This window comes from Lathamus discolor, chromosome 4 (assembly GCF_037157495.1).
Source record: "Lathamus discolor isolate bLatDis1 chromosome 4, bLatDis1.hap1, whole genome shotgun sequence".
In the NCBI taxonomy this organism is placed as follows: Eukaryota; Metazoa; Chordata; class Aves; order Psittaciformes; family Psittacidae; genus Lathamus; species Lathamus discolor.
This window is the reverse complement of record NC_088887.1, coordinates 127,267,247-127,284,596: the sequence shown is the minus strand read 5'-3', so window position 1 is coordinate 127,284,596 and position 17,350 is coordinate 127,267,247. Positions and strand designations below refer to the sequence as shown.

The 17,350-nt window shown below is 61.8% G+C and overlaps 1 protein-coding gene across 2 annotated transcripts in view; it reads left to right on the top strand.

Moving 5' to 3' along the window:
- PDE2A (phosphodiesterase 2A) overlaps positions 1-17,350 on the top strand; it is a 50,623-nt gene that overhangs the window by 18,262 nt on the left and 15,011 nt on the right. The window contains exons 2-3 of one of the 2 annotated variants that reach the window (XM_065678969.1): positions 4,268-4,328; positions 16,672-16,761. In XM_065678969.1, coding sequence (XP_065535041.1) covers positions 4,268-4,328; positions 16,672-16,761 — 151 coding nt within the window. Of the gene's footprint in view, positions 1-4,267; positions 4,329-5,246; positions 5,357-16,671; positions 16,762-17,350 lie in introns of those variants that run through there. The other variant, XM_065678970.1, reaches the window with a different exon arrangement.

Sequence of the window (17,350 nt, the reverse complement as noted above, 5' to 3'; positions counted from 1 at the left end):
GGTGGCTTGATGCTGTTTGGTGCCGGCACTTCCTGCTGTCCCGTAAAAACTGGGATTTAAACCCCCACAAGAGGCTTTTCCTGGTGTGTGTGCTGTGAAGTAAGGGTTAATATTTACTGCATGAACTTTGCTCCCTCTTAAGCCATTAAACACTTGCAGTGGAGCAGGGCTGGATGCCTGGATCGCTGGGCAGCGGCAGGATGTCACCCGGGTGGGAAGCAGGGAAAACACCACAGGGAGAACGGAAACGTCGGGAGCAAGGATGGGAAACGCTCCTTTGCCTCTCCCTGGATTTATTCCTTGTGCCGGTGCTGCGTGTCCCCCATCCAGCCGTGACTTTCCCTTCAGAGGGATGCTCTTCCCAAGGGATTGCGTGAGCCAGTGAGCTGGAGCAGCTCCTAATTGTACCGGAGCAGCCCATAATTGCACCAGGTCATTAAGCTGGATGGGGAGATGCACTTTGCTGCGTGCATGCTGGTTGAGCTGCATAAATCTGTGTCCCTGTGTCCTGCTGCCCCATGCCCACTCCCCGTGTGCCTGCATCCCAGTGTCCCTGCATCCCAGTGTCCCTGCATCCCTGTGTCCCTGCATCCTTGTGTCCCTGCATCCTTGTGTCCCACTGCACCATCCTCCATCCTCAATCCCCCTGTGTGCCTGCATCCCAGTGTCCCTGCATCCCAGTGTCCCTGCATTCTTGTGTCCCTGCATCCCAGTGTCCCTGCATTCTTGTGTCCCTGCATCCCAGTGTCCCCGCATCCCAGTGTCCCCGCATCCCAGTGTCCCTGCATCCCAGTGTCCCTGCATCCTTGTGTCCCAGTGCCCCATCCTCCATCCTCAATCCCCTGTATCACTGCACCCGTGTCCCCCTTCACTGTCTCCAGTTCCCCCATGTCCCTACATCCCAGTGTCCCTGCATCCCTGTGTCCCTCCATCCCTGTGTCCCACTGCCCCATCCTCAGGCCCCCCATGTCCCAGCATCCCTGTGTCCTGCCCCGCTGTCCCGAGGCCCGTGTGGGTGACAGGGAAGCGGGGACATCCCCACACTGCGTCCTTGTGGTGCTCAGCAATGGTTCTCTGTCCTCCGGGCAGCTGGGGCCTGGCTCCGTGCGTGGCGCTGGTGACAATGACGTGCCAGCTCCTGGGCGGGGATGCTGGGTGCCAGCCCCATGGGGGGGACCTGCTTCATGCTCAGACCCACGTCTGACCCATGGGGCAGAGCCAGAGGTGATGCTCAGGGACAACCTTCATTGGGGGGGTCCTCAGAGATAGGGACCTTAGGGATTGGCCTTGGGGATCTGGTCCATGTGGCCCTGGTCACAGCAATGGGAATGATGACAGCCGGTTCCATGCAGCTGACTCCTGATTGCTGGGATGGGGTGGGAATGGTGGGGCTCAAACCCAGCACCCCAAACCCTCCGTGGGGCTCTCCCCTTTTCCATAGAGATGAATCCCAGAGAGTCTGGATCTGGGCAATTCCCGCTCAGTGATGTGGGGAAACTGAGGCTGGAGTGGAGGAAGAGCCTTGGCAAAGGGTGAAGACAGGAGTGAGGTGACCATGATCCTGTGCCACCACCCGGGGCTGGTGCCCATCACCCTGTGCCATCAGCTGGGGCTGGTCCCATCACCCTGTGCCGTCACCAGGGGCTGGTGCCCATCACCCTGTGCCATCAGCTGGGGCTGGTCCCCATCACCCTGTGCCGTCACCAGGGGCTGGTCCCTGTCACCCTGTGCCACCACCCAGGACTGCTCCCCGTCACCCTGTGCCACCACCTGGGGCTGGTCCCCATCACCCTGTGCCATCAGCCGGGGCTGGTCCCCATCACCCTGTGCCATCACCAGGGGCTGGTCCCCATCACCCTGTGCCACCACCCGGGGCTGGTCCCCATCACCCTGTGCCACCACCCGGGGCTGGTCCCCGTCACCCAGTGCCAACACCTGGGGCTGGTCCCCAACACCCTGTGCCATCACCAGGGGCTGGTCCCCATCACCCTGTGCCACCACCCGGGGCTGGTCCCCGTCACCCAGTGCCAACACCTGGGGCTGGTCCCCATCACCCTGTGCCACCACCCGGGGCTGGTCCCCATCACCCTGTGCCATCACCTGGGGCTGGTCCCCATCACCCGGTGCCACCCCCCTTGGCAGGACGCGGTCCCGGCTCTCGGGCCGCTGTCCCCCGGTCCCGGCCGGGTCCAGCCGGTGGGAGCCCCCCCTCGGTGGCCGCTAGATGGCCCCGCGGCTCCGCCATCGCCCCGAGACCCCCGCGATGGGCCCGGCACCGAACGGAGCTGGGAGGGATGCGGGATATGGGGTGCGGGACGTAGGGTACAGGGATCAGAATGGAGCGGGATATGGGTGCATGGAGAGGGATGTGGCGTGCAGGGAGCAGGATGTGAGGTGCAGGAAGCAGGATGTGGGGTGCAATGTGCGAGGTGCAGGGTGCCACATGGGGGTGCAGGTTTGGGGTGCAGGTTGCAGCACACAGCAGGACCCTGCTGCTGCCAGGCCCGCAGGGACCCTGGCGGAGCCACCCAAGGGTGCTTTGTGTGGCATTTCCCTGTAACCCCATGCTCCCATGGGGGATGCTTACGGGGTTGGGGGGGGGCAGCAAGGAGCTTCTCTCTGCATCCCTTCAGGGGTGTTTCTGCCTCCGTCACCCAGGTTTGGTGGGCTCAGTGTCTCCCCCATGACACGCGGGGGGTTGAGCCCCTACAAGCCAGCAGCGAATCCCCGCAGCACCCAGGGGAGCAGCAGGACCCTCGGCTCCTGGGGGATGTGAGGGCAAACCAGGGCCCTTCACATTCACTCCGGTTAAAGCTCCCCCTCTGCAGCTCCTGCATCCACCTGGGGTCGCGCATGTGTATTCTCTGATGTCTGATAGCGTGGCTGTGCGCGCAGCAGCGATGCATCGGGGGTGGTTGCACAGCCTGGCAGAAAGAGGTGCTGGGCACCGCACAACGGGCCCTGCTCCCCATGGATTTCCCACCCCATCCATAAGCGAGGCTGAGGAACTGGCTGCAGAGGAGGTGCTGAGCAGCTCCCGGGAGACAAGAGGAGCAGGAGCAGCAGCGTTGCTGCTGGCACATCCTTCTCCTCCCTCTTTTATCTGGACACCATCCTGAGGCTCCGTCGCTTTGGGGTGGGGATGTTGGGTGATGGAGCATCCTTTTAGCACCCCTGTTCTCCATGCGCGCTGCAGTGGGGTGGTCCCAAGGGTCCCCTCTATGGCTCAGCCCATGCAGGGGGAGCAGCACCCCCAAAATCCCGGTGCTTGTCCCCGGGGAAAGGATGGGGGAGTGGCCACTTCCCACTGATGGTGATGGGGGATAGGAGGATGGGGGTGAGCAGCTCCTGCATGCCTATGGGGGCTAAAATAGGGGTGCCTCCTGTCCAAGAAGGGGATGGTCTCTGTGATTCCCTAGGGATGGGAGGGAAGCGGGGGTCTCTCCATACAGAGCCCTGCAGCAGAGTCCCCCCCAAGCCAGGAATGGGCATCGCTGCGTACAAATGGGGTGAAGCTTCCAGTTCCCGACTGGGGAGGATTGGGGGGGGGGACCCAACCTCATCCTGGGGAACAGCCCCTAAGAAGGGGTCTGAAGAGGGGTGTTAGGGGTGATCCCCGTTCACGAAGGTGCCCCAAACCCCACCAAGGGTTCAACATGGGACTTAGGGGGGGTCCCCCTTATCTGCCTCAAAGCGACCCCCCCTAAGGCCCCCCCCCCAGACCCATAGAAGCCTGTGAAGCCGCTGTCCCGCAGCAGACGGGGTGGGGAGCAGGGCGGGGGGTTTCTATGAGGGCTCCGCCTTATCTGCCCCATAGAAGACCACCCTTACCCCAGAACCCCCCCACAGGGCCCTCCTCATCCTCATCCCGAGGGGCCACTGCCCCGCAGTGAATGCGATGCGGAGCGGGTCGGGAGGGGACGAAGCGGGGCGGAGGGGACCCTATGGGGGGGTCCCACTTATCTGCCCCATAGGGGACCCCCGCATAGATCCCCCCCCAGCCCCATCGGAGCCCGCGGGGCCGCTGCCTCGCAACGGGTGCGGTGCGGAGCAGGGCGGGGGCGGAGCGGGGTAGGGGGGGAGGCGGTGGCGGGGCTCAGCCCTGGTCGGAGCCGGGAGCGGGGAACCGGGATCCAGAGCCGGGAGCCGGGATCCGGAGCCGGGAGCCGGGATCCGGAGCCGGGATTCGGGAGCCGGGATCCGGAGCTGGAGCCGGGATGGTGCCGGGGCTCCCGCATCTCCTCACCGCGCTCCTTCACTTTTTCAGACGGGGCCAGCAGGTTTTCCTGAAGGCGGAGGACGCCGCGCCCGGCTCCGAGGTGCTGCAGGTAGGGGCGACGGGACCCCCCCCCCCCCCCCCAACCCCATCGGGACCCCCCCGGGTCACCCCACGCTCCCTTCCCAAGCGGATCCCCCTCCCGACCACTCCCTTCCCAAGCCGGTCCCCTGCTCCTCCTCCCATCCCACCCGAGCCCCCCGAGCCGCTTCCCTTCCGGAGCGGATCCCCATCCCGACCGCCTCCCATCCCACCCAGGACCTCTTATCCTCATCCCTTCCCAACCGGGGTCTCCATCCCGGCTGCCTCCCATCCCATCCAGAACCCCCGACCTGCTTCCATTCCCAGCAGGGACCCCCAGCCACCCAGCGCCCCTAATCCTCCTCGCCTCCCAACCCTGATCCCCATCCCGACCGCCTCCCATCCCACCTGGGACCCTAATCCTTCTCCCAGCCCACCCTAGACCCCCATTCCAACCTCCTCTTATCCCACCCGGGACCCCTAATCCTTCTCCTTTCCCACCCACGACCCCCATTCCGGCCACTTCCCACCCTGCCCAGGTCCTCTAATCCTCCTTCCATCTCACCCAGGACCCCCATCCCGACCTCTTCCCATCCCATCCGAGACCCCCATTCCAACCTCCTCCCGTCTCACTCTAGACCCCCAATCCTTCTCCCTTCCCACCCCAGATCCAGGACCCGTGTGGGATGGGTGCACCGGGGTCTGGGGGTCCCTGGGTTTACACTTGGAGGTGGGGGTGCCCAGTGTGCTCATTGCAGCGGGACCGGGGGCTGCGGGACCCCTATTCCCATCGGGAGAGCCCAATGGGGAAACTGAGGCACGGAGCGGCCCTGGGGGGGTCCCATGGTGGGGATGGAAGCGCCGTGTCTGTGTGTGCCCCCCCCGTGGGCTCAGGGACACGAAGAGCTCCGTGTCCCCCGGAGGAAGGAGGCGGGGGGGGGGGGGGGGGCGGAGGAAATGGGCTGGACCGGGCGGTCCCGATCCCGATCCCGGTGCCGATCCCGGTGGATCCGCGCAGCCGGGAGCCGGGGCTGCGCCATGGGCACCCTCCAGGACACCGTGAGCCACCCCCGGGGGGGTCACCGGGAAATGGGGGGGGGGGGAGTGGAGGTGTCGGTGTAAAGGGGAGGGGATCCCTGTGGGGGTTTGTATGGATCTGGGGGTGCAAAGTGCTTGGGAGAAGCTGGGAATGCGGGGCTGGGATGTTGGGGTCCCCTCTGTGTCCCCCTGCCCCGCTCAGCCGGCAGCGTGATCCCTATGGGGCCAGTCCTAAAGTAGGGGGTGCTGAGAAAGGGGGTGCCCCCCAGCCCCCCGCCCCCAGCACCCTACTTGAGCCCTCATCTCCCTCTTTGCATCAGCTCCACACTGGGGGGCAAGAGGGTGCCCCCCATCTGGTCCTTGGTGCTCCTGTGCCTTCAGACGAACCCGGATTTAAGGGGTGACTTGGGGGTGACTTATGGGGGTCCCCCCAACCTGGAGCGCTCCCGTCCGTCCGCCTGCCCCTACCCCCGATCCCGGTGTCCGATGGTTTGGGGGGGGGGTGAGAGCCGTGTCCGTAGGACTGGGGTTGGGATGGGAGGTTCGGGGGGGGGGCTCCAGGTTCAAGGCTGGAGCGAGGCAGGGACATGGAGCTTTGGGAAGCGAAGGGAAGGAAACGGGAAGCAGCCGAAAGCTGCTGACGGAGGGGAAGGAGCGGAGCGGGGCTGGTCCCTGCCCCAGGGTCCACCGAGCCCCCTGCGAGGGTTGGGGACATCCCAGCACGGGGACCGGGGGGGGCTCCTACAGGGCAGGGCAAAGCGGCTTTCCCTATGGGGGGGTCCCTGTGGTTCCCAGCACCCAACTAGAGCCATGGGGGTGCTGGGGGTCTCTATGGGGGTATATAGGGCTTGGGGGTCATTGTCCCCCCCCACCAAGCACCCCGCTCTGGGGTGAGGCTGAAGATGTCTGTGCCTCCTCTTCCTCCCAATGCAATTATGGGCTGACTGGTCCATGAATCAAAGCCTAATTGAGGACGTGTTGGCAGACTGGTTAAGCAGGAAGGAGCTTGGTCGGGGGGGGGCATTGTGTGCCCAGGGGTTTAGGGGTGTCCACACTGTGCCATAGCGCTGAGGGGGTCCACGCTGCACCCACACACTGGGGGGACCCCATTTGCGTGCTGTGTCCCCCCCCCCATCATTCTGCCCCACAGGAGGTGATGGCAGGGCTTGGGGTGCCGCACTGTGGGGCTGCTCCTGCCTCGGTTCCTATGTGTGGGGCCGGGATCCGAGCTGGACACGCGTGTTCCAGGCGCCCATCCCGGTGCTTCCTCCCGCGGACACAAACACATCAGGCAGGGCCATAAAGGGGAGGAAAAGGGCCGCGGCTCAACAATGCGCCCCGGGCGCTTCTTTCCATGGGGCGGGGCCGGGCCGGCTTCCTCCCCACCCCACCGAGCTGGGGGGCAGAGAGAGACCCCCACATGGGGGGGGGGGGGGGTGTGTGTGCACCCCATTGCTCCCCATTGAGAGGTCCCCAGTGGCTAAAGCGCTGTGTGCACGGCGGCTCCAGGGGTGATGGGCTGTGGGTGCAGCATCACCCCATGCAGGCACTGTGTGTGCCACGGCACTGATCTGGGGGGAGGTTCAAGCTGTGGGTCCTGGTCCTCCCCTGCCCCATGGGGTCACATCGGGCTTGGGGGCACTTCCAAGCGTGTGGAAGTTGGGCTGAGATGTGGGAATAGCCTGGTCATTGGTGGGATAGATATGCGTGGTGAGGATAGAGACTGGATGGGGTGTGGGATGCTCTTGTTGCACCCCAAGAGAGGGAGATGGGGTTTGGGTGCTGCTGCTTCACCTATGCAGGGGATAACTGTGGTTTGGGTGCTGCTATCATCAAGTCGGGAGCTTGGGTGGGGGGCTGACCATTGGAATTTGCTGGAAGAGAGGAATTTCTCGCTCCGGCCCCGCATCCATCCTCGGCTCTTTGGAACCACACTGAGGCATTTAGCAGGGAGCTGCTGGCACTGAGTGGGGGTCAAGGTGCCCCGGGGAGGGCTGGATCCACACCTCTACTGATTCCTTGCTGGAGCATCCATGGGAATGCTCTTCCCTATAGGATGAGGAGCCAACGCACCTCCTGGGGGTGACACCATGGATGTGGGATGGGGCTGGATCCTTGCTGGATGCAGTCACCTCGCTGTGGATATGGAGGGATGCAGATGGGGAGCAGCGCTGGTTCCAAGACTCCCTGTTCTTGGCTCAGGAGAGGGAATCGCTGCTCCCAGCCCGGTTCCATCGGGATGCTGCCAAATCCAGAAGTGAATCCTCCCTGTCTGCAGGAGCAGGGATTTTCTCCCTGCTTTTTGGCTCAGGCAGATCCCTGTAGGTGTATCCCTGTGGCTCTGGGCATGGATTTGAGACCAGCCATAGACAAAGGAGCTAGAAAACCAGATTCCCAAATGGAACTTGGATCCATTAAACTCCAGTGCTATAACCCTTATCCATAGGGAACCATTAAACGGGTGGGTTTGTGCTTCCTGCGTCTCAGTTTCCCCATTGGAGCAGGGAGACCCCCTCCATTCCCAGACCCCTTCCCGGTGCCTCAGAGCTGGATCCCGTTTCCAAACCCTCTTTTCTATGGAACATACAAGAGGTGCTGATGCCTCCAGAGCAAATTCCCTGAGGAAAGGCTCTGCCAGCCCCTGCCTCGCCCCGGAGCATTGTCCCAAATTTAATTCCTTTCCCAGCTGCAGATGGCCGGGAATTCAATTTTCCCAGATCCCATCAGAGGCTGATGAACGAGCTCCCCAATCACTGCGCACATCCCATTAGTGCTGGCTGGTGCCAGGCGGGATACGGGAATGCTGCATCTCCCATTCCCATCTCACTGCTCCCAGTCCCCTCCATGGATTTGGCTGTCTCAATCCATCCAAACCCCTCTCTGGCTGCATCCCAGAGCTCCTGGAGGCTTTGCCATGATGCTCCGGAGCAGATCCAGGCTGGGGGAGCTTTGGCATGGGTAATCCAGCAGGAAACATCTAGGAATATCCTTGAAACCCAGCCGGGATGTGCTGGTGGCCGGCGGGGACAGGAAGGTTCCACATGCCAGGGAAAACCTTCCAGGAATGCTGCATTCTGGGGATGCACATGGTGCCCATGCCCTCGATGGGTGCTATAGGGCTGAGCAGGGTGCTTGTCCTATTCCCTATGGAAACACATGGACTAGTGATGGATGATATAGGGGTGAGCAAGGTCCTTGTCCCATTCCCTATGGAAACACATGGACTAGTGCTGGATGATATAGGGCTGAGCAAGGTCCTTGTCCCATTCCCTATGGAAACACATGGACTAGTGCCAGATGATACAGAGCTGAGCAGGGTGCTTGTCCCATTCCCTATGGAAACACATGGACTAGTGACGGATGATAGAGGGCTGAGCAAGGTCCTTGTCCCATTCCCTATGGAAACACATGGACTAGTGCTGGATGACATAGGGCTGAGCAAGGTCCTTGTCCCATTCCCTATGGAAACACATGGACTAGTGCCGGATGATACAGAGCTGAGCTGGGTCCTTGTCCCATTCCCTGTGGAAGGACACGGATTATTGATGGGTGACACGGAGCTGACGGGGTCCCTGTGGTGTCCCATGGGTGCAGGACACCCTGGACGCTGCCCAGCCCTTTATCAGCTCCTGCCACTCATTTCCCCCCAGTCTAACAGCTTCCTTCCCGACCCCACCGGAGCGACCCCGGCCCCTTCCCGCTCCAGCGCTCATTACCCACCGCTCCTTTGGCTGTTCCAAGCGGTGTTCCTGGGGACGGGAAATCCTTGAGGAGCGCGGCCGCGGGCCAGGGCGTTTGTCCCGCCCGACAAAGGGACATCAACAGGAAGCGCCCTTGACTGCGGCCGCGTTCCAGAGGCCGGGATGCGGGGGGATGAGCCGGGGAGCGGCCCCCGGCGCCTCCCGGGATGGCGCAGGTTGGGAATTGCGGTTGGAATGGTGAAACGAGGCGCGTGGGGACAGCGGTGCCCGCGGGGGATAGCGGGCAAAGGGACCAGACCCTTGTGCAAACAGCCCCGTGAGAGGGATCTGTGCGAGCTGCTTGTGCAAGGACCCCGTGCAAATGCCCTGTGTAAAGACCCAGTGCACACTGCTCTGCGTAAAGGGTCTGTGCAAGCTGCTGCACGGCAACTGCCCTGTGCAAGTGGCCTCATGCGGATGGGCTGTGTAAATACCTTGCGCAAAGGGGCTGCGCGAAAGCCTTGGGTAAATGCAGCGTGCAAATGCCTTGTGCAAACGGCCCCGTGCAAACGGCTTTATGCAGGTGCCTTGCGAAGATCACCCCACGCAGACCTCCCTGTGCCCTGTCTTGGGCCAACAGCCTTTGTAAATGGCCCGTGTAAATACCTTGTGCAAACACCCCGTGCGAGCCGGTTGTGCAAACGGCCTTGTGGGAATGGGCTTGTGCAAACACACCTTTGCAAACAGACCCGTGCAAACGCCCTGTGCAAGCAGCCTCTGCAGCCCTCCCTGTGCAACCCTCCCTGTGCAACCTTCCCTGTGCAAACGGCCTTGGGCCGGGTCCGTTGGGCCGGGTCCCTTGTACCGGGTCCCTTGTGCTGGGTCCGTTGTGCCGGGTCCGTTGTGCTGGGTCCCTTGTACCGGGTCCCTTGTACCGGGTCTGTTGTGCCGGGTCCCTTGTACCGGGTCCCTTGTACCGGGTCCCTTGTGCCGGGTCCGTTGTGCCAGGTCCCTTGTACCGGGTCCCTTGTACCGGGTCCCTTGTACCGGGCCCCTTGTGCCGGGTCTGTTGTGCCAGGTCCCTTGTACCGGGTCCCTTGTGCTGGGTCCCTTGTACCGGGTCCCTTGTACTGGGTCTGTTGCGCCGGGTCCCTTGTACCGGGTCCCTTGTACCGGGTCTGTTGCGCCGGGTCCCTTGTATCGGGTCCATTGTGCTGGGTCCCTTGTACCGGGTCCCTTGTACCGGGAGCCCTGTGCCGGGTGCCTTGCTCATCCCGTGCAGCCGCTCAGCCCTCAGCACCGGTCGGGTGCTGGTGAAGCCAATGTGGAGCGCGGAGGATGCGCCAAGGTCCGGGCTCGGCTCATCCCGTCCCATCCGCACCCAGCCCCGGGCTGGGCACTGGGGCCGCGGGATGCGGGCGGCTCCGTGCCTGGCTCCTGCCGCGTCCATCCCCTGCCACGGGACCCGAGCGGAGCAGGGGACCCAGCAGGGTTCCTTCCCCTTCCCGCTCATTGCCCCCCTCGGGAGGATGAGGCAATCGAGGAGCTACCCCTGGTTACCGGTTGTTGCTGCCGGGTTCGATTAAAGCGATGGCATTTGGGATGGAAAGCAGAGCCCCGAGCCGGGATGGGCAGGCGGGAGGTGGGGGTGGCTTCCCAGCAGAGCTGGCGCTCCCTCTGTCCGCCCAGCCCTCCATCCCTTTGTCCATCCATCCCTCTGCCCATCCCTCCATCCCTCTGTCCCTATGTCAATCTACCCCTCAGTCCCTTTGTCCATCCATCCCTCCATCCCTCTGTGCCTCGATCCCTCATCCATCCATCCATCCATCCATCCATCCATCCATCCCTCATTCATCCATCCATCCATCCATCCATCCATCCATCCCTCCCTCCCTCATCCATCCATCCATCCATCCATCCATCCATCCCTCCCTCCATCCATCCATCCATCCATCCCTCCCTCATCCATCCATCCATCCATCCATCCCTCCCTCATCCATCCATCCATCCATCCCTCTGTCCCTCCATCCCTCTGTCCTTCCCTCCCTCCACCCCTCCATCCCTCTATCCCGTCATCCCTCCATCCTCTGCTACCCTGGACTGTGTTGCAGGAATGCAACTGGGGCAGCATCCGGGAAGCTCCCTACGGATCCCCACCCCTATGGAGATGATTCCCAGGGGAATTATGTCTGTGGGGCTGGGGAAAGACCACGGATCAGGGCAGGGGCGGGGTGAGAGGGACATCAGCAGCATCACCCATCCCATGGCAGAGTAAAGTGGGACCTGATGCCTTCGGGAGCCTCTCCCTGCCCCGTGCCTCAGTTTCCCCACTCTGCCTGTACCGGGCCCGTTGCCAGCTCCCTGTTGCTAACACAGAGCCAGGGCTGAGCTATATTTAACCGCTGCAGCCATGGACCCCGCAGCCGGAGCAGGGATGGGGGGGGATCATCCCTTGGGAATGGGAGCAGGGCCTGGGGGGCTCCGGGCGAGGCAGGAGAAGGGATGAATCACAGCTCGGGGCTATTTATAACAGCACCAGATTGCTCAGCGAGTGCTTGGCCCGGGCGGCGCCTGGGGGGGGGGGGGTGTGTGTGGCTCGGCAGGCACCGGCTGCTGGGGCTCAGCTTGGGGGGCCCGAGGGGGCCTCGGCAATTCCCTATGGATTCAGGGGGGTGGGGATGGATGTGGTGTCACCGTGGTGCTGGAGAGGTGGCAAAGGCAGGGATGGATGTGGAGAGATAACGGTGGGTGCATGGATACGGGGTAAAGAGGTCCTGGACCAGCATCTTCCTCTGCAAAGAGGGCATGAGATGGGAGAAAGGGATGGGGAAAGGCGGAGCTGGGCATGGAAGAGGATCTGGCGTCCCTGCCTGTCCCCAAGGCCCCAAACCTGGTTTGGGGATAAGCAGGGACCTTGGGGACACAAGGATCAGGTTGGAGACACAAGGATCAGGCTGGGGACACAGGAATAGGTGATGACAGGAACACAGATGTGGTTTGCTCTTTGCTGTCACACATAAGGTGATCCAAAGGCTGTGGCTGCATCCCATGGGAAGAACCCAAGGTGGGAGGATGTGAGCCCCTGCAGGGTCACCATCCCACCCCATCTGCCACCAGATGGGTTTAGGGCAAGGCAATAACTGCGGTAATGGGGGGAGGTTTCCCTACCCTAGACCCCAACTTGCTGCATCCTGCGCTCCTGAGCATCCCTATCTGTTTGCCGGGATGCAGTGTGTGCCCATGGCTAGGGATGGCTCCTGGGGGATGTGGGTACCAGGAAGGGATGTGATGCCGTGGACACAGAGATCTGCACACTCAGCATCTCGGATGCTCTTAATCTGATTTGGGATTTTCCCAGCTCAGGAGTGAAATGGTCCAGACAGAGCAATGTCCAGCTCCATCCCGCAGGCGATCGCTCATGCCAGGGGCTAACGCACTAATCCACTTAGGGAATGAATTGGGTTCATTTCCCTCGCATTCCCAGGTGGATAAAATCCCATTGGGAAAGGCAGGAACTGAGCAATGAGGGTTCATGGGGAGACAGACACCCCCGAGCTCCATTCAGTCATTCACTGGCAGCTCTCATGGCAAAGCCGGGCTGGAAGCTCAGCTGGGAGATGATTCATCTCCTCCAGGATCAGGGGCTGCTGATCCCATAGGGATGGCACAGTGAAGGATGCAGCAGGAGCCTGCTGCTGCCAGCACCCTCCCCACCTTTGGAGCCAGCACCCAAGGTGGGATCCATCTGGGATGCAGATCTGCTCCCATCAGCCCAGCATCCTTAGGGACACCCAGGGCTGGTCCCCATTGCAAGGCAGGATGGGGCCCTGCATCCCTCTGGAAGCAGGATGCTCCCAGGCACTGGCTGTTCCGTGCCTCAGTTTCCCCTTGGATAAAGAGGATCCCAGTGGGTGGCAGATCCTGGATTTGAGCTCTTGCTGGGGCTAATTCCATTGCCAAGTGCCCAGGTCCCCAGAGAAGGACCCCGTTTTCCAAGCAGGATGAGCATCCCAGTGGGTACCACAATGCGTTGCGCCCATCTTCTGCCCACTCCAGGGGGCTGTGGGCAGTGGAAACATCATCCCATGGGGGTACAACCATCCCCATCCATCACCCTGGAGCATGAATCCCAAGACCTGGCACCCAGGGAGGTGAAGGTGGGATCCCCACGTTCCCCATGGCAGGCGTGAGAGGAGCCTTTCTGGAGGAGAAGCCTGGATGGGATTCCTCTATTCCATAAACATCCAGGGGGTGGTGATGGTGAGGAGGGGGATTTGTCCCAGAATTCCCCATCCAGGATGAATCCTTCCATGAAAAAGCCATGATTTTGCTATGGGTGTATTCCCTCCGCTGGGAAAGAAGCTTTTCCATCCCGGTGGCATCTCTTGGAGCCTGAGGAGGCTGGGATAAGTTGTGTGTGTGGGTCCTCACTATTCCCTGGCTGGGTCTGGGATGCTGCTGCTGCTCTCCTAAGGGAAAAGGGAGGGAAAACCAGGTGGGAAATACATAGGTGCCGTTTTCCATGGGGAAAACTCCAGAGGTTTGGCTTTGCTGAGGGGTCTGCGCCATGTGGGGCTGTGCTGTGCCATGGTGGTCCCATGGGACACCGGGGTCAGTGTGGGGCCATCATCACAGTGAGAGCAGTGTTCCTGTCCTCCCAGGCCAGAGCAGAGGTGACAACAGAGCCAGGCTGGTCCGGGTGCTGGGGACAGGGATGGAGACTGGGACATGGATGCGGACAGAGATGGAGAGTGGGACAGGGACGTGGACAGGGACAGGGATGGAAACTGGGACAATGATGGAGGCAGGGACAGGGATGTGGACAGCGACACGGATGGAGACTGGGACAAGGACGTGGACAGGGACAGGGATGGAAACTGGGACAGTGATGGAGACAGGGACAGGGATATGGACAATGACAGGGATGGAGACCAGGACAGGGACAGAGAATGGGACAGGGACAGGGATGGATGCTGGGACAGGGATGCAGCATCCCAGCTCCTGGAGCTGTCAGTGATTCCCAGCCCCATTCCACATCCTCTGCCCCCTGGTTCTGGATGGGTCCAGGAGCTGCCGCTTGCACCCAGCCTTGGATCTCGCCCCAGATCTCTCTGAGCGCCCATCTCCGGGCATCCCACTTCCAGGGGCTGTTATCCTAGGGAGCAGATCCCGGGATGAGGGTGTGAGCTCTGCTCTGACAGCAGGAAGATGCTTCCCCCGCACCAGGGAAGTTGTTACCACTCCCTGCCCTCCTTGAAGCGCTGTGATTGCTTTGCCTGCAGGGAAGTGGGATGCGGAGCAGGAATAGGCAGCAGCAGTGGTTTGATCCCATGGGATAGGGGCAGGGCTGTGATGAGCACAGTGAGTCCCAGTGACATCCCAGTGACAGGATGGGGTGACATCTCCCCACCAGGCACTGGAGCATCCCGCTGTGCCAGGGATGCGTGCGCATTACTCTGATCCCAGCCAAGTGGCCGTGGAGCTAGGGATGGATCTGGAAAGCCTCCCCCAGTCCCACATCTACCAAGTGATCCCCAAACTGGGATGGCACCTGAATGGAGGCCATGGTGTGGAGCAAAACATGGGGCACCCCAAGTGTGGCCCCCAAAAGGATAGAGAAGAAGCTCAGCTCATGGAAGTGCCTGGGTTTGGGAGGCTGATTACATCCTTCATTAGCTCCTTGCAGGGATGCAGATGGAACTCCAGTGCCTCTGGCCCTTGAGGATGCTCCCTGCCTGGTTTCGGGGTGCAGGGGGATGGATGCTGCTCCTGCATCCCACAGGGGAGGAAGGATGTAGTGGGTGTGTGCTGCACCCCAGTGGAGCAGGGACCCCCTCCACATCTGGAGGAGGAATTTGGGGGGATCATGGAAAGGTTTGGGTTGAAGGGACCTTAAAGCTCCTCCAGCTCCAACCCCTGCCCCGGGCAGGGACCCCTTCCACTGGAGCAGCTTGCTCCAAGCCCCTGTGTCCAGCCTGGCCTTGAGCACTGCCAGGGATGCGAATCCCAAAGTCCTTCTCCTCAGGCTGCACCATCCCATCCCCCCCAGCCTGTGTTTGTGCTGGGATTGCCTCGACCTTACCCTTGGCATAGGGATACAGGGATCAGCCCGGGCCGAGGCCATCGGGCATCCCTGTTTATGGCAATAAATGGGATGTATCCTGGTGGAGGCTCTGGCTGCGCACTGAATCCCTGCTCAGTGATGAACAGGGGATGTCTGGGTAGCAAAGGGGTGCAGAGCCCCAGACATGGGTCCACAGCATCCACAGGGATGGGCAGCATGGGATAGCTGCAGGATGGAGGAGCTGGGATGGAAGCAGGAGGAGTGGGATGAATGAGATGAGTGGGACAAGTGGGACGAGCGAGATGAGCAGGATGAGTGGGATAAATGGAGTGGATGAGTGGGATGAGCAGGAGAAGTGGGACAAGCAGCACAAGTGGGATGAGCAGGACTAGTGGGATGAGTGGGACCAGTGGGACAAGCAGGGTGAGTGGGATGAGTGGCATGAGCAGGAAGAATGGGACAAGCGGGACAAGAGGGATGAGCAGGACTAGCAGGATGAGTGGGATGAGCAATTGAGTAGGATGAGTAAGAGGAGTGGGATGAGTGGGATGAGTGGGATGCCCTTCCTGAGCCACCCCCATGCATCAAACTCTTCCGCCTGCTCCCACTGCTCTCTCCTCATCTCGGGAATGGCTTTTTTTAGCTCCTGCAGCTTTTCCCCCCTCTCCGGGCTGGGACCCGGATTCCCGGCCCTATTAAAGCATCACCCGCATCCAGCTGCATCTGTCCATCCCCGTGCCGAGGATGCCACCGGCATTTGATGCTCCTGGATATCCCGGGGGCCCGCTCGGGATCTTGCTCCATGTTCCTGCTGCCGACAGCAGGGATGCTGAGCCACCACGGAGGGACGGAGGGACATCGGGATGGACGCACACCAGGGCCTGGCTGTATTCTACAGTGCATGTGTCTCCAGTGTGAGTAGGTGACTGGAGATGCGGCCCTGTTGGAATAACATCCAGTGTCCATGGCTTCACCCTCCTGGATCCGGCCCCACATCCGAGGATGCTCAGGGATGGTCCCAGCCAGGGTTCCTGGGGTGCAGGGATGGGGACAGCGTCCGGAGGGTGGCACTGAGGCTCGGATGGAGCCTGAAGCTGCCTGAAAACAGGGATTGAAGGAAGAGCAAATCCTATGGACAAGAACTTGGAGCTTCCACCTATTCCTGTAGTGACGTTGTCCTTGTCCTGGTGTTCCAGACAAGGGGTGGAGGCAGGAACAGAGCCAGCAGTGACATGGCCATTGACATGCCTCCTGTGTCCATCCGTGTGGCTTTAGGGCCACCATCCCACAGAGCCAGCTGCTGGGGTCACCTCCTGCCACCCCCTGTCTCCATCCCAATGCCCCATCTGTGTCCTCCTCCACTTTTGGGAACCCCAAATCTCCTTCCCATGTTGGACATTGCCCCAAACCAGACCTTTTCACCCCAGAATGGAGCTGGTTGAGCTGGACACCCTCTGGGTGAAGGTGGTTCTGTGCCATGGGGGGGGGGGGGGGGGTCCTGGGGACTGATGGGAGGAGCCGGTTCCTGGTGCCCATCCCCGTGGCCTCAGGCCCCGTTAACCCCCTGTCTCCGTGCTCTGCTCTCTCCCCAGGACGCGCTGCTGAGCCTGGGGGCTGTGATCGATGCCTCAGGCCTGAGGGACTCCCTCCGCCATGCGCTGGTCTCGCTGCTGCCTGCAGTGGTAGGTGGGGGGATTCTCCGCTGGCTCGTACTGAGGTTGAGCTCCATAGGGGGTGTCCTCCCCAGCCCACCTCAGTGGCCTCCCCGCAGACAGAGCCCTGGTTGCTGTGTTAGGTGTAAGCCTGGCTCTTGGGGTCACCTTCCTGAGTGCCAGACCCTGGTCCTCACCAGCCACCTCTCCATAGAGGGGAGGGAGCAGCTCCGAGTCCCTCGGGAGATGCAGGGTCCCTAACGACCTTGTGGCACCAGTGCTGGTGACCCTGGTGCTGGTGGCCCTTGGGCTCACAGTGACCCTGGTGCTGGTGATGGCCTTGGGATGCTGCTGGTGGCCCTGGTGCTATTGGTGGCCTTGGGATGCTGCTGGTGGCCCTGGTGCTATTGGTGGCCTTGGGATGCTGCTGGTGGCCCTGGTGCCATTGGTGGCCTTGGGATGCTGCTGGTGGCCCTGGTGCTATCGGTGGCCTTGGGATGCTGCTGGTGGCCCTGGTGCTATCGGTGGCCTTGGGATGCTGCTGGTGGCCCTGGTGCTATTGGTGGCCTTGGGATGCTGCTGGTGGCCCTGGTGCTATCGGTGGCCTTGGGATGCTGCT